Source organism: Corapipo altera, unplaced genomic scaffold (assembly GCF_003945725.1).
Source record: "Corapipo altera isolate COAL_440 unplaced genomic scaffold, ASM394572v1 104, whole genome shotgun sequence".
NCBI classification, from domain to species: domain Eukaryota; kingdom Metazoa; phylum Chordata; class Aves; order Passeriformes; family Pipridae; genus Corapipo; species Corapipo altera.
The window spans coordinates 1,843,983-1,858,148 of record NW_020884920.1 but is presented as its reverse complement, the minus strand read 5'-3'; the positions used below and the strand labels follow the sequence as shown (position 1 = coordinate 1,858,148).

At 48.9% G+C, this 14,166-nt stretch overlaps 1 protein-coding gene across 1 annotated transcript in view; it reads left to right on the top strand.

Moving 5' to 3' along the window:
• The first annotated feature begins 5,795 nt into the window (after positions 1 to 5,795).
• ADAP1 (ArfGAP with dual PH domains 1) overlaps positions 5,796 to 14,166 on the top strand; it is a 51,343-nt gene continuing 42,972 nt past the window's right edge. The window contains exon 1 of the mRNA XM_027656554.1: positions 5,796 to 5,965. Within this exon, the coding sequence (XP_027512355.1) occupies positions 5,881 to 5,965 (85 nt within the window). The 5' untranslated portion in view covers positions 5,796 to 5,880. The remainder of the gene's footprint in view (positions 5,966 to 14,166) is intronic.

Here is a 14,166-nt window from a genome sequence, read left to right as displayed (position 1 = left end):
AGAAAGGCTTTTTGGCCACAGGGGTCTCATGATGTTGTTTTCATGGCTTCTGGAGCAGGGCTGCTCTGTTGTTGCTAGAAATAATTGCTGTTAATTAATTCTTTGCTGATTTTTCTTTGGCAAAGCATACTGAAATAAGCAGAGAAGTGAGCAGCATGCTCTGTATCTTGATGTTGTGGGAGCTTTTAGGAGGCATGCAGTGACAATCCAAACAATCCCATCAGCAGCCAGAGGAAGAGTAGGACACAGTCCTCAACTTTCTGTGGACAAAGTTAATTGGGGGGAGGCTGAATTACCATCTCCAGCTGTTTGGCAGCTTCCTTCAGGCCATAATTTTTAATCTCTTTCTAGAGAAAAACCACAACCTTGTTTCCATCTAATGCTTTATTCAAATCACAGTTGAGCAATGTTACAGAAAATGATGTGGTCTCAGCTCTCTGAGCTGGACCAGCAGCTGAAGGCAGCAGCCTGTGACAAGAGACTGATCGCTGGGACCAATAACTGCACCATTTTCTTTTCTGTGCCCTTTTAAAATGGTTTGTTCTTTTTTTTTCTGAGGGACTTTCAGACCAGAAGTGAAGTGCTGGGCTTCAGCCCCTCTGACCTGTGGTCATGCCTGTATCATCTCCATCATTCTCTTTGCACTGGGCTCCTGGCAGGATCAGCCCCTGCTTCCCAGGAACCCAGAGCTGGCAGCAGCTGGCTGGGCCACTTCTGTCGCCACCCTGGAATGGGACATCATGCAGTCCTGTCTCTTGCTTGAATGTCTCCAAGCTGTTCCTGGAAGAATGAGCCATTTGAGCCAGGAAGAGATTAAATTATTGGAATTGAGCAAAAGCAATTTCCATGGTAAGTGCTTGTCCTGCGGTTGGCACATCGAACCTGTCCTGCCGTGCCTCTGACTCAGACTGAGTTGATGACGTCCTGCTCTGAATAATCACTTTGACTTTTCTTGGAGGAGCTGATACCCTGACATATGAGTGTCTTCACACATATGTTGGCTTTCTCCATACTGAGATTCCACAGGCCTAAATCTTTTAATTAGAATAAGTGGGGAATAATGCTCAAAGCAGTGGTCTACCAGTGACGTAGTTGAATTATTGATTTCATTGTCCTAATTTCATCTTCTCTGAGAGCATCAGGCCATAGAAATCAGCACAGCTCCAGACAGGTGCCTCATAGCTGCCATGGAGCCAATTCCCTCAGCTGCCCCCTCCATGTCATCTTTTACATCATATGAAATGGGTTTGGTACAACAGCAACATGATTGTTACAGAGCTGTTCTTCCTGTGTTGAGATTTCCCCGTGTGCTGTGGAGCAGACATACAAATATCCAACATCTTCAAGCTATCAATTACCCCATTACTCTCTCTCTCGGAGGTCTCTTGGCTCCCAACAACTATGTCTGAGCAATTAAGCAGCCCCTGCAACCACATACCAACTCCCAAACCAAGCCATTGCTGCAGTGAGTGAGCTGGCCAGAGGCAGGCAGAATGGAAGCTGAGAGGATATCCTGAGCAAGTGATGGGCTGGTGATTGGAGAACTTTCCTTTTTGTTGGCAGTGTGGCTGTGAGAGATCAATGATCAGCTCTAGGGTGTTGCAGAAACCTAAACAAAAGGTGTTTAAAGAAATCAGCAGAGATTTTACTCTGAACCTCCTTCTTGTCCTCATTCTCCCTGTTTCTGCTGCCTTACAGAGGATCTCTGTGTGCATGATGTTACTTGCATGACTATTAAATCACCGGAGCAAAGGACTCCCCATCTTTCACACTGGTAACACTGGGTTGCAACAGAGTTAAACACTATGCAAATGGAATGAAACCCTGACCTGCAAATCACTCTGCAGTGAGGCACTTTTAGAGCTGCACCACACTTTGTCTTCTCTGAGGGCTGGTGCAGGTGCAGAGCAGCTCTGCAGACACAGGACTTCACTGTTATTTCTGCGCCCTCACATCACTTTCTCTTCAATTTGACCAACACATCCTAACCATGCAGATGCAATGAATGTGCTTTTTCCCTGTTCCACGGAAGAACAATCCCACAGGATCCACACAGCAATTTGCTCAAAATCGGAGAAAGTTGGCATCAGTATTGGATTTTCAGTTCAAGACTTTTTAATTCCCCTGATCTGAGCCCTCTCCTTTGTGGCATTCCTCCTTCTCAGCTGTAGCCACTCTTGATTTAACTTTTGATAACCCAGAAAACAAGATATATAATTTTTTTTAAAGAAAAACCTCGAGGACTTAAGTTTCTTCCTTTTTTTTTTTTTCTTTCTCTTTTTTTTTTTGTTTTGAACAGGAAACCAAAACTGCAACGGAAATGAGCTGCTGTAGCATAGGTGCAGCTGGCCAGTGCTGTAGCTTGTTCACACAAACCTCCAGCAACAAAAGCTGCCTCCCCTGTGGTGCTGAGGAAGCCTGAAGGATCCAGCCTGGTATATCTGCTACTCCAGAGTTTTGCTTGAATGCAGTTGCAGTGGCATGAATTATTGATATCTCTGTTCAGGTTTGCTGTTCACGCAGGAATTTGTAATGCTTCCCCACCTTACGCTGTGAATGTGCTCCCGGGTCACATAAAGGGTTGTGTTTAACACCCTTTCACTTGCATGGTTGTGACATTGATTTAGCTATTTCAGGGCTGGGGCTGCAAAATTAACTAAAAAACCAGTGTAAAGAGCTCTTTCCTGACAAAACAAGGCAGTCTCGGGGTAAAAGGAGCTAATGTGGAAGGGTAAGGAGAAGGTATGGATATGTCTGTCCATTATCAGGGTGTCACCACAAAGATGATGGAAAGGTTTCCTGAAATTTCTGAGCATTCTTTGCCCTGACCTCAGTATCTGGCATTTCCAGAGGCTGCCCTTGCTGCCACTGTGCTTACCACCTCAAGAGATCCCATTAACAACGTCCGTTTCTAAGGCAACAACCTTGTGATTTAGAAAAGACTGAGTTAAAAGTGTGTGTGTTTACAAACAAACACATCTTACACATAAATATGTAAGTATTTACATACATATGTATGTAAATTTATATCAGACCTACAAGTCACTTAGCAGTGGAGAGACAGAAAGCACCTGAATGATGGTGATGAGCTGACTGTGACAATGCATTTCCAGAGAGTTTGGCCAGAGACTTTGCAAGAAGTAGGAGCAAATTCATTTAGCATTCCCTGACAGGCCATACCCACAGGCAACTGTGGGGCAAAGCTCAGAGGAGGTGTGGACTCCTATGGGCAGAGGTAGGAGGGAACAGTGACGTGGACAAGGCTCAGCAGCCTCTGGGAGCCTCTGATGGGGCAAACTTCGCCCTTTAACCCTTGTGAGACTATAAACTCGGATGCTGTCCCTGCTCTATACCAGGGATCACAATCCTTAGGAGCCAATGTCCCATCAGGAGAGCCTCACTGCCTGCCCTGGATCAACATTGTGTCGATCAATACTGGGACAATATCCAGGCTCTTAACCTTGGATAAACCAGGAGTAAACTTACAGAGGTACTCTTTTATATGTGAGATTGGTTGAAGCCTTTGATTTTCCACTGAAAAAAGTTTATTTTCAATTCTGGCTCATTAAGTTCCAACTTTTCTCCCTGTCTCTCCATGTTCCCTCCACCCACATGGGTTGTTTGTTTTCCCATGTGAAGTCTGGAGTCATTCTGATGAGACTTAAATTCTGAGGATGCTGCTGATTGACCCTTGCTGGCCTTGCTCTCCTGCTCTGTCCGTCCTTTATGAAATGCTCCCCTTTCATCATTGACAACAGGCTCTGTTTTATTTGATTTTATTACAAGATATAAATTTCTGTCTGCAGCCCTGGCTTCCAACACACGGAGGAGAGAGAGGGATTGCCTAGCAACCAGGAGAACAAAAAATTAAGAGAATCAATAAGTCTTAATGGAAAGCTAAACAGCGACTTTCAAACCAAACCCCCTCCCTCCTCCCAACCCCGGCCCGTGGTAAGTTCATGATGCAGCATCCTGGCTATCACATGAAGCCTTCAGCAAGTGCCTCTTCTGGAAAAACCAGAGTGCAAATGAAAACCTGACCTAACTTGAGCTCTGGTCCTCTAAGCATTTACACTTCAAGCTTGAGCATATCACAGGTGTGGAGGATAAGGGCTAAGATAATGTGCTGAGCTGGTTTGTCTCAGAGGATGTTAGAAGTAAGTCAGTGCTCTGCTCTAGGAAAGTATTAGTGACTCAGAGGCTGAAGAAGGTGAGGGTCTGGATGCAGTAGCTCAACTTGCCTATCAAAGGCAAGTTGTGTGTGGGATTGTGCCTTTGGGTAGCATGGGAATGAGTTTCCAGACGTTATCAGCCTATGTGTGTAAAACCAGCAAACCCAGCACGATGCAGGACACTGGGCAGAGTCAGCAAGGAACAGTCTGATATCAGTTTAAAGCAGTCAGAAATCAGCCTGGTTACAGTTGCTTGTCTGGCAGCACAAATGCAAAGGTCGTTTAGAAAAACGTATTCCAGGCAAGTGGGGAAAACATAAATACACCAGGCCCTGATTCTATCCGTATTTAAGAGTGTTACGCTATTTTCTCCCACAAAGTGTCCTCTGGAACCTGCTCACATCTGGAGCAGGATCAAGATGGTGATTTGGTTGTGGAAATCTTCCAGGATATACTGGCAGGCTCCTCCTGCACACCCTGAACCTCATGGGCAGCATGAACGACATGAGCTGAGCTTGCAGAAGGGCTCTGCTTTGTTGGAGGAAGTAATGAGCAACAGCTTGAATGGGGGACTTGCTTTGCAGAACCAAAATTGTTTCTATAAGCAGAGATGTATGAACCACAAACAAGACATATCAGCATTGCAGGTGACCCATAGCTGAGAGGAAGGTTTCAGCAGGAGTTCGGGCAGCAGCCTCAAGACACAGCCCCGAACTCCTCCTTGGCCAAAGGCTTCCCAAGTCGCCACCCATGGTCACCCCCTAGTCCTTAGCTGGTAAAACAAGGACAGGAGCCTTGCCTGTAGGTGACAGGACACACATGAGGGGCTGCAGTCCTTGGTCCCAGCAACACAGACAGGATGACACAAGGAAGCTGTGGTTCTTCCCCAGGGGCGTTTTCTCTCCTGATACTCCCTTGACACCATGGAGGGTGTGAAAAGTGTGGGAAGATGCTTGGAGGATGGTCCTGCCAAGACACAGACATGGAAAGTGGTGGTGATGTGTGGAAGGACAGCAGTGAAGGAGGAGTGTTTTGGAGTGTGTGTGGCTACTAGTGAGATGTTCACAAGTACCCCCCAAAAGATGCTGATGTTGAAAACGCTCCCCAGAAGTGCTGCCCGTGAGCCTGCCAAGGTGCTTGAGTGGCGAGGCCATGGCCAGTGAGGGGTGGGGGATGCTGTGAGCTGTGAGCTGCCACCTCCCCCAGGCAAAGACCCGCGGCACCCACCTCCCCCTTCCCCGCCGGCTCCCACCCCATGAGCGAGAGCATCCCCTCCCGTCACCGTCACCCCGAGTTAAACCAGGGAAGGGACCACTGAGTGCTGGGGACACCCGGAGGGATGGGACGCCCTGAAGCTCGGGGACACCCCCCAGGGGGATACGGGGCGCCCGGGCCACAAGCAGCCGCTGGAGGTCGCGGGCGAGCGGCGCGGGGGAGCCACCAGCCCCCCGGGGCCCGGCGAGAAGGCGGAACCGGCGGCGTGCCCGGCCGGGCGGCCCCGGCAGCGGCGGGGCCAGAGGCTCCCAGGGCAGCGGCAGCACCGCCCCGGCAGCGGCGCGTCCCGGCGGCCGGAGAGGCGCGTTCAGCGTGCGGGGCCGAATGGAGCCGCCCGGGCGCCGCCCGCCTCGCCAGCGCCCCCCGCCCGCACCATGAGGCTGCGGTAGCGCGGCGGAGCGAGCGGAGCCCCGCGGAGCCGCCCGCCGCCCCCATGGCGAAGGAGAGGAGCAGGAAGGCGCTGGTGGAGCTGCTCCAGCGGCCGGGGAACGCGGCGTGCGCCGACTGCGCCGCCCCGGGTAAGGGCAGGGCAGGGCAAGGGGAGGAGAGGCGGGGGGCGCGGGCGGCGGCCGCACCTGCACCTGTCCGCCCCGCACAGCCCCGCACAGCACGGCACAGAACGGCACAGCCCCGCACAGCCCCGCACAGCACGGCACAGAACGGCACAGAACGGCACAGCCCCGCACAGCACCGTGCGGAGGCAGCGACGGCGCGGGGGGCTCTGCCCTCTGCGGGAGCGGCGGGGGTTGCGCCCCGCCGAGGGGGTGCCCGACCCCCCTTCCCCACCCCGGGGGGATGCGGCGGGGATGCTCCGCGGCCGGTGCGGGGATGCGCTGCGCTGCCGCGGTCCCCGCGGGCCGGCCCCGGCCGAGGTTTCCCCGGTCCCCCCCGCCCCGGCCCGGCTCCTCGCCCGGCTGTGAGCGCTGATGTCATCCCGGCGGGTCCCCGCGGGCTGCAGCGCGGCCGGGGCCGGTAGCCGGGCGGCGGGGGCTCTGCCGGGGGTGCCCGGTGCTGCGGGGGCGGCGTGTCCTCCGTGTCCCCTCGGCTGCTACTGCCCTGGCAGCGAGCAAACAGAGCGGACAACCAGAGGCATCGCTGCGGCCACCCTGCCGACCAACCTTTGCCCAGCTGCCATCGATGGGTGCCTAAGCTGTGCAGGGAGCGGGGCTGGAATGTCCGTAGTCGTCTTCGTGCGCAGACGGGAGAAAATCTGGGCTCGGAACGTCTTTCTAGCCCTTTAGATGGTGAATTGTGGGTCGGGGTGCGATGCTCTTGCTGAGCAGGGTCTGCACGAGGCCGTGGGACCCGCCTTTGAGAACAACCTTAGAAAAATTGCAGAACAAGTATCTTTCCTTTAAAAAAAAATCACCATATAGAAACACCTAAATTTGTATTAGGTTGAGCAGGATGGCTCTGAAGAGGTGTATAGAAAGGATGTCCTTCTCAGCCTATGTCATTCTATAGGTTAAAGAAAACCCAACACTTCAGCTGAATCTTATTTTCCCAGATATTGATTTGCTTAGGATTTCAAGATCTGTTGGATACCCCTATCCAGCTCATACCATTACCAATGGTTTTATATCTCTAACCTGCATCTCAGGACACTGCAGTTCACTTTCAGACGTGTTGTGTCCCCCGGTACCCAGCTGGAAAGGACAAAGAACTTTCAGCACAGCGTGAACGGCTTTGCAGCGCCGCGCTGCTCTGCCTGCTCCCACCCATCTGCTGCCTGGTGCTGCTGCCTGACTGTACCAGCCCACCTTTGAGGTGCCTTGCTGAGCACAGCTCGGGCTCACCGAGTAGGCGTCTGCCTAAATTGTTCCTTCCTGGAGAAAACTTTACAAACCTGGGTGTTTACAAACCGTTCAGGTCTGTGGGATGATTCTCCCGAGCCCTCTGCAAAATGGGAAGTTTGTCAGCACTATCAGGGTGGAGATGAGGCTGTAGGACAGCAAAATAGCTCACGTCAGGGAAAGAGGGTTGTTGGTAAAGGCTCCAAAAGGGCTTGTAAAACAACAAAACCATATTTTGCTTCTGGTGATGTTTGCATACAGAGGTGTCTTAGTGAATCTGAAACTCGGAGAGGAGAATTTGGGCCAGTGGCTTTTGTAACACAAGGTGTGCTATATTAATACCATTCAGCCTCTTCTGAACTCTTGTGGCATTGCTTCCCTGGGACCAGCTCCTTGTTCATCAACCCAATTTCTTTAGTGACTACTTTGATTCAGTTCCTTTGGCAAACAAGAGCTACTCGTGGTGCTGGAGTGTGCTCGTCTGCCTGGGAGTGACAATAAACTTGAGATGCTCTGGGTTACTTAAGATATTATCTCGTGTCTGGAGGTGATATAGAAAATATTCACCCTGAATTCAGTTATTCATCCTGGGCAGGTGTGGCAGGGCAGGTCTTTCTGGGGATGAGGTAATGCAGATAGGCAGGATAGGGGTTAAGAGAGCCTCCAGAATGGAGTGCAGGTATATTCTTTGCTGAGAAGTGAGATGCACAGAGAGATAAAGGTGAGAGCTGGAGCCAGGTGTGCAGCTGACCCTGGAAAAGTACCAAAGCAAGAAGGAAAAGGGGGAGGGTGGGGAATGAACAGAAGATGAGGAAAGCAGGGTGGACTTGTGTTTTCCCACATGAGTATCATCATAGGGCTGATCTGGTACAGCTGATGGGGAACCCAAAGGTCAGGATCCCTCTTTTATTATTTCTGCTTCTCAGGTGGGTGTGTGCCCTTTCCCTGAAATCCTCAGTTAGAACAGGATCCACTTTAAGAGACAGCCATTTAGCTCAGGAATCCTGATAACAAAGAACAGGATGGATCAGAAATATGATTCTCTGTTAGTCACTTTAATTTGTGTATTTGGAAGCCAGCTGGGTTTTCTTTTTCTCTTGGAAATATTTGTTTTAGAAATCAGCCAGCTAGTGAAAGTTTGTTTGTTTCTTTTCCCTTCCCTGCTGTCAAAAAGGGTTATTTTCTTTTGTTACTGTTTTGGCATCTGGGAGAGGCTCAGTAGCCAGAGCCCTGAAGTCACTGCTTGTCCCAGGTATTCTGTGTCTGTAACAAATCCCTGGGTTTCTGATGCAAAGAAGCTCACAGCTTGGCATCGTTGGACTAAGCTGTGACCATGCAAAAATCAAAGCTGGGGATGGAGAGGGAACATGGAGGGAGGCAGTGCTTCTCCTCCTGGGCTGTGTAAATAACTTCATCCCCCGCAGGGTCATCACATCTCCTTGGGGGGATCCAAGCACAACCTGCTGCTTGCCTGGATCTGGGCCAGAATTTGCCACTTAATCATGACTGAGGATTATTTAAGTGGCCAAGCCCTGCAAGCAAGGCTGCTGAGTTCAAGATGTGTGTTCTTCTGCTCTGTGTGTTCCTTTGGTCCGTGCACAGGGTATGAACACTTGCAGCTGGGTGGAATGTGGTATTGAGTGTGATGTTCAGGAAGGTCAGATCCAGGTCTTCCCCAGGACCAGTGTATATGCCTGGCTGCGAAATCTCTTGTGCAAAAAGCAGAGTTTCCAAAGATTCCTCCCAGGTTTTGAGGACATGTCTCTGATGGGGAGAACAGTCTTACAGTGGCCATGGCAGCTGGGAATGCAGAAAGGATGCCAGAGCAGAACGTGAAAATCAGAGTGGAAAATAACCTGAGAGGTTATATTTTTCACCTGCAGGGGTTTTGTGGGTCTTATTTTATAAGTTAGGTTTTTATTAATTGTATCATTACAAAACCTTAAATTGCAAAAAAAGGTTGTTTTGGATAAAAGATATTTTAGTTCCAAAAATGTCATCCGTCTGTAACGAGTAATGAGATTGCCTTGGTTACATCTTTGGAACTGAATTCTGGGGTACAAGCCACTGTAATAAAGTCATTAGATGGGGCTTCGGGTCCCCTGTCACTACATACTTCTGTGTCCTGGGTGTCGGTTTGCAGCATGTTTGTTTCGTGGGTTTAAAGCTGTGCTTTCACAGTGAAGACAGCCTGGTAAATGCCGGTCTAAGTGCAAAGTGAGCAATGTTGCTGAATTGCTGGTGTGTAATGGCTCTCTGTGCATTAGAATAATCTTTTTTTCTTCAAGACTAGTGTGGCAGTTCAGCCTTTTTTTTTTTTTCCTAAATGATTCTTTGTCTCAGGCAATCTTTCCTGCATCATGAGACGGATGGTTATCTCAGGGCATAACAAGACCTTGAGTATTTCTCTCTTTACTCGGTTTTTCTATGACTTAGGCTTGTGTCTCCATGGAGTGAGAATCATTTTACATTGTAGGAGGACAGGGAGGCTCTGAAGACAGAAATGGAAATCCCATCAAAGCAGTCCTGCAGTTTAAACCCTCCAGCAGCAGTTTACATGGCTTGTTATCATTTTCATCTTTCTTATTTGGGATGGATTACTGGGACACAGATCCTGGGTAACATCAGCCTCTGTGCCTGAGGCTCAGAGGGGATGAGGGACAGAGGAAGAGCAGAAGGCACACGCTGGATGGGAGTCTGGTATCCGAGCTTTGTGCTGCAGAGCTGTGCAGATCTGGTGTTTTGGTGTAACAATTCATATAAGAGCTTGAGGGTGTGTGGTGCATGGCTGAGGTGGTTGTAAACACCTTTCCTGCAGGCCCAGCATCTTCTCAGTTCTAAGACAGGTGAAGCTTTCCCATTCCCTTGATGTCACCAAGTGAGGGTGGTGATTAGAGGGAAACACATGAGTGCTGGGGATTGCTTGATTTGCTCAGGATTAAGAAGGCGCTGAACGGATTTGATCTCAACCCTCTCCCTTCCTCTATCCAACCCAAATCAGGAAGACAACTGAGTCATTGGGTCCTGCCTTGTGTTGCCATCTGCAGTGACTCTCCCCATCCCCTCAGGGGAGTGTTGGGGCTCTGCCTCGCGGCTCATTCTCTCTCTTGCCCCCACTACCTCCCACTGCAAAGCTGTTCCAGAGCTCCGCTGCTCTAATGGCGTGAAACGGGCTTTTCATGTTGGAGCTGAAAGTGGAAACTTGTTCCCGCACCTCCATTGTCCTCTCACTTAAGCAGTGATTTTTTTTTTTTTTTTTTTTATTGTTCCCTGGGAGTTTGCCAGCCCTTCTCCCTGGCCATAAGCAGATTGGAGGGGTAGGAAGAAAAAAAAAGAGTCTCACAGCAGTTTAACTCGATACCACTTTATGCAGAAGAAAGGACTTTTTGGAACAAAGGAGGTTTAATGTGACGGTGTTTTCTGTCTGGTCCTGGTGCCTGGGCTGCAGCACAGTCGTGGGCTGAAGACAGTGAGAGGGGGCTGCTGGAACCTGCCAGTTGGATTAAAAGACCTTGGCAAGTTTAGTGCCTTCACTGAAAAATTTTCCTACTTGAAAAGGAGTGTTGGTGGGAGGCTGTTTGGCTTCAGTGTTAATGTCTTTCATTGTTATTTTTCAGCGTGCATGACTGGGGTCTGTTTATTAGCCTCCTAATCTTTCCCCAAAGTAAATAGCTACAGAACTTCAGTGCTGAACACAAGGTTCTCTGACTGGGCCACGTAGGAAATCAGCAGCAGCTGAGCAGCAAAGGCTTTGTGCTTGTGTGGATCACATCAAAATCCCTGTGATTTTATCCCATACCAATGATTTACCTTTCTAGTGCAGGGTAAAAAAGGTTTTGCCTACCTGGAGGGGTCCTTCTCTTCCTTTTGATCAGCCTTTATCACCTCAAACAGGAGAGAGATCAGGAAAATCCTTTGAATCTCCATCCCAACCAAAGACCAGCTCTAATCCAGCTGGGGTGGCTGGGGTGCAGCCAGGCAGCTCATTAAGGGTCAGACCATCGTTTGTGTGCTGGAAAATGTGTTGTGTTGCTATGCATTCTAACAGATGTTTGCCTTGGTCATCAATATTGTGCTATACCAAGTGATAAATGTAGTTTAAGGCAAAAGGTGGAGTAGGGGCATCCAAGTAAGTTTTGGGACTCGAGTTCTTGCTCTTGTCTTGTGTCTACTTCGAGCCTGTTGCTGCTCTACTTCATGGGATTTTTCTTGGGTTGATGGCATCTAGGGATTTTCAAACTGGAACCTTATGTTTATATTCTGGATACAGGAAATATTGATTATTTATTAAAAAAATTAAATTTCATTGCCACTGCACTTCCAGTCTTTTTGGTTTGTGTGAATTGTCCTGTGTCTTCTGTTGGTTTTTCTTCCTTAATATTTCTCTGGGTCCAGCCTTTTTTTGCCCTTTCTTTCTTTTGTTCAGTAACACTGAGTTCAAGCTGCAGAGTTCACTGTTCTCTGTGCTGCGTTTTCCTGGGGCTTATGGAGGCAAAAGGGCTGGGTGGGGAAGTTAATTTTTGAATTTAACTGTGTTGCCCAAGGGTTTTAATTTTTTTTCAGATGCTTCTCTAATCTCTGGCTGTGGCTTCCCTTTCAGGTGAATGAGATGGGAAAATACCAGCCCAATGCCCTTCTTCTGAGTTTAGTTTAGCTTTACTTGTTTGTTTAATTTTTAAAAGGAAGTTGACTCAAGTCTTTATTTTGAAAGTCATTATAATCTGTTTATAAGTGACCAGGAATCTCTAGGACATTGGGTAGTGAAAGCCTTTAAGAGCTGGAATCGGTTCTTCAGGATAAGAGACTTTCTGCACTTAAAACAGTGTATTTGGTTTAATATTCCCCTTGCTCCTGTTCATCTTTATTACTTTTGGCTTGAAATAATGGAATAAAGTAATTTGTGTGGAACTTAGGCATGTTGGAGAGTTTTCATTAGGCTTCATTGCTGTTTGCTCAAAACTCTGGAGGCTTAGGAAAAAAATCATCTTTTTTAAGCAATGCCCAAATGTTCCAGATTATAACATATTGCCATTTTGGTCCACCTTTTTTCTCCATGCCCAGACAGAATATCTTAAATAAAATTACTGAACTCTCAGTAACGTCCAGCATGGAGAATGTGTTCCAGCTGTTGAAGTGTCTAACAGCAAGGTGGACTTCACCCAGCTGTGGAGAGCTCAGCTTGCCAGCTGTGCAGCCTGGGGTCACCAGTTCACTAAACTGATGGTGCTACCCCAAAATTTGCTTGTTTCATGTGAAGACACTTGTGAAAATTCATTTGCATGTTTGATGTCTTATCTCAAAGCAATGGTGCAGTCATTTGAAAGGTGGGAGTCTGTGATGATGCCAAGGTCAGAGATCACTGGTGTTATCCACTGTGTTCCTGATCTGAGGATTATATCTGTATATATTATAATAATATATTATATCTGTAATATAATCCAGCTTTTGTTTTCTTAATTAGACAAGGCTTGACATGGTGTAGAGCTGGGGGGAGCATGTTTAAGAGTCTCATCTGAAGAAGACAGTGTTGATGTGAGGAGATTGCTTTAAAGCCATATTGTGCTTCTAACCTGTTGCTTGAGGTGCTGTTTACTCATGTCAAGAAGACACAGCTTGGGTATGAGCTGTCTTGGTGTCCACTTGAGCTGGAGTCTCCTCCAAGATCTTTCTCTACCCAAATGTGTCCTTATGTCTGGTTGAAGGAAGGTGTGATATCTCCTGGTCCTGTCATACACAGCAGTGCAGGCAGCGGAGGGGTTACCTCTTTGAGAGGACTTTGGAAGCCTGAGTCCAGGAAGTTGCAGATGACGTGAAGAAATCCACCTGCATGCCTAAGATAAATCTGTTAACATAAAACAGGCATTGGGACTCCCAGTAAAACCTGTTTTATTGGCCAGTACATACTTTGACACCCGTTTGCCTGGGTCGGGCAGTGCTTTGATCGGATTTCGTTTCATTGGGAAGGTTTGGAGCACAGTTATCCTGGAGCAGCTGTGCTGAGCACAGAGAGTTGCTGACCATTTAGCTCCCAGCTCCAGACTTTGATGCAATGGCTTTGTCATCGCTGCTCTGTGGCTGCTTCACCCTCTGGACACTTTCACCATTCCTTGTACCTGATCCTGTGTGTGGAAGTCAGCGACGGATGTTTAAACAAGAGATCCTGGTGCTTTCACCTTGCCCAACTTGCATCATTTGGTCCCCTGGGCTGCCACGAGGCAGCAGTGCTGTACCTTGGACTGTTTGTGAGAGGACTTTTGGCAAGTCCCAGACTTTGATTAGAGCCATGTGTTTGGAGATGGAAAGGGCAACATGAGGAATTAGAGCACAGAAACAGAAACATGCATGAGTGTTCAAAACTCTTTGTTCTTGTTGCCTGCCTACAACCCAGTAACTGGCCACAACCTCTGTGGTCAGAATAAGTGAGGGTGCCCAACCTGGGATGGGCCGAGTCACCCAGTGCTTGAGGGAGGAGCAGGGTGAGGATGTGGGGATTGGGGCTGGTGGGGCAGAGCACCCTTTGTTCTCACTGGCATGGCTGGATGTGGGCAGCACCTGACTGCTGCTGAGGTGCCCTTAGATCCACCTGACTGGTTTAATATTTGCCAGGCCTGAGCTGCAGTCATTGGGGCCTGGCATGAGGATAGGACACCATGTGAAACAGAAAAAAGACACCTTTATTTGTAGTCTGCTGGTGCCAGCCCTGGGAGCCCAGGGAGCTGCGACTGAAGGGACTTGTAACAGCTTGGGAATTTGCTCCCCTCTCCTGGGTGGGCACTCAGCCACGACTGATGAGGCTGCTCGTTTAGCTCTGGGGTTTATATCTGAGCAGAGCCACCTCTGGAGAACAGAATTGGTCTTCCCCAGGGTGTGCTGGGGGAGGCTGGTGGCCGTCCCTGTGGGCAGGGCTGGTGGCAGCCCTTGGTACC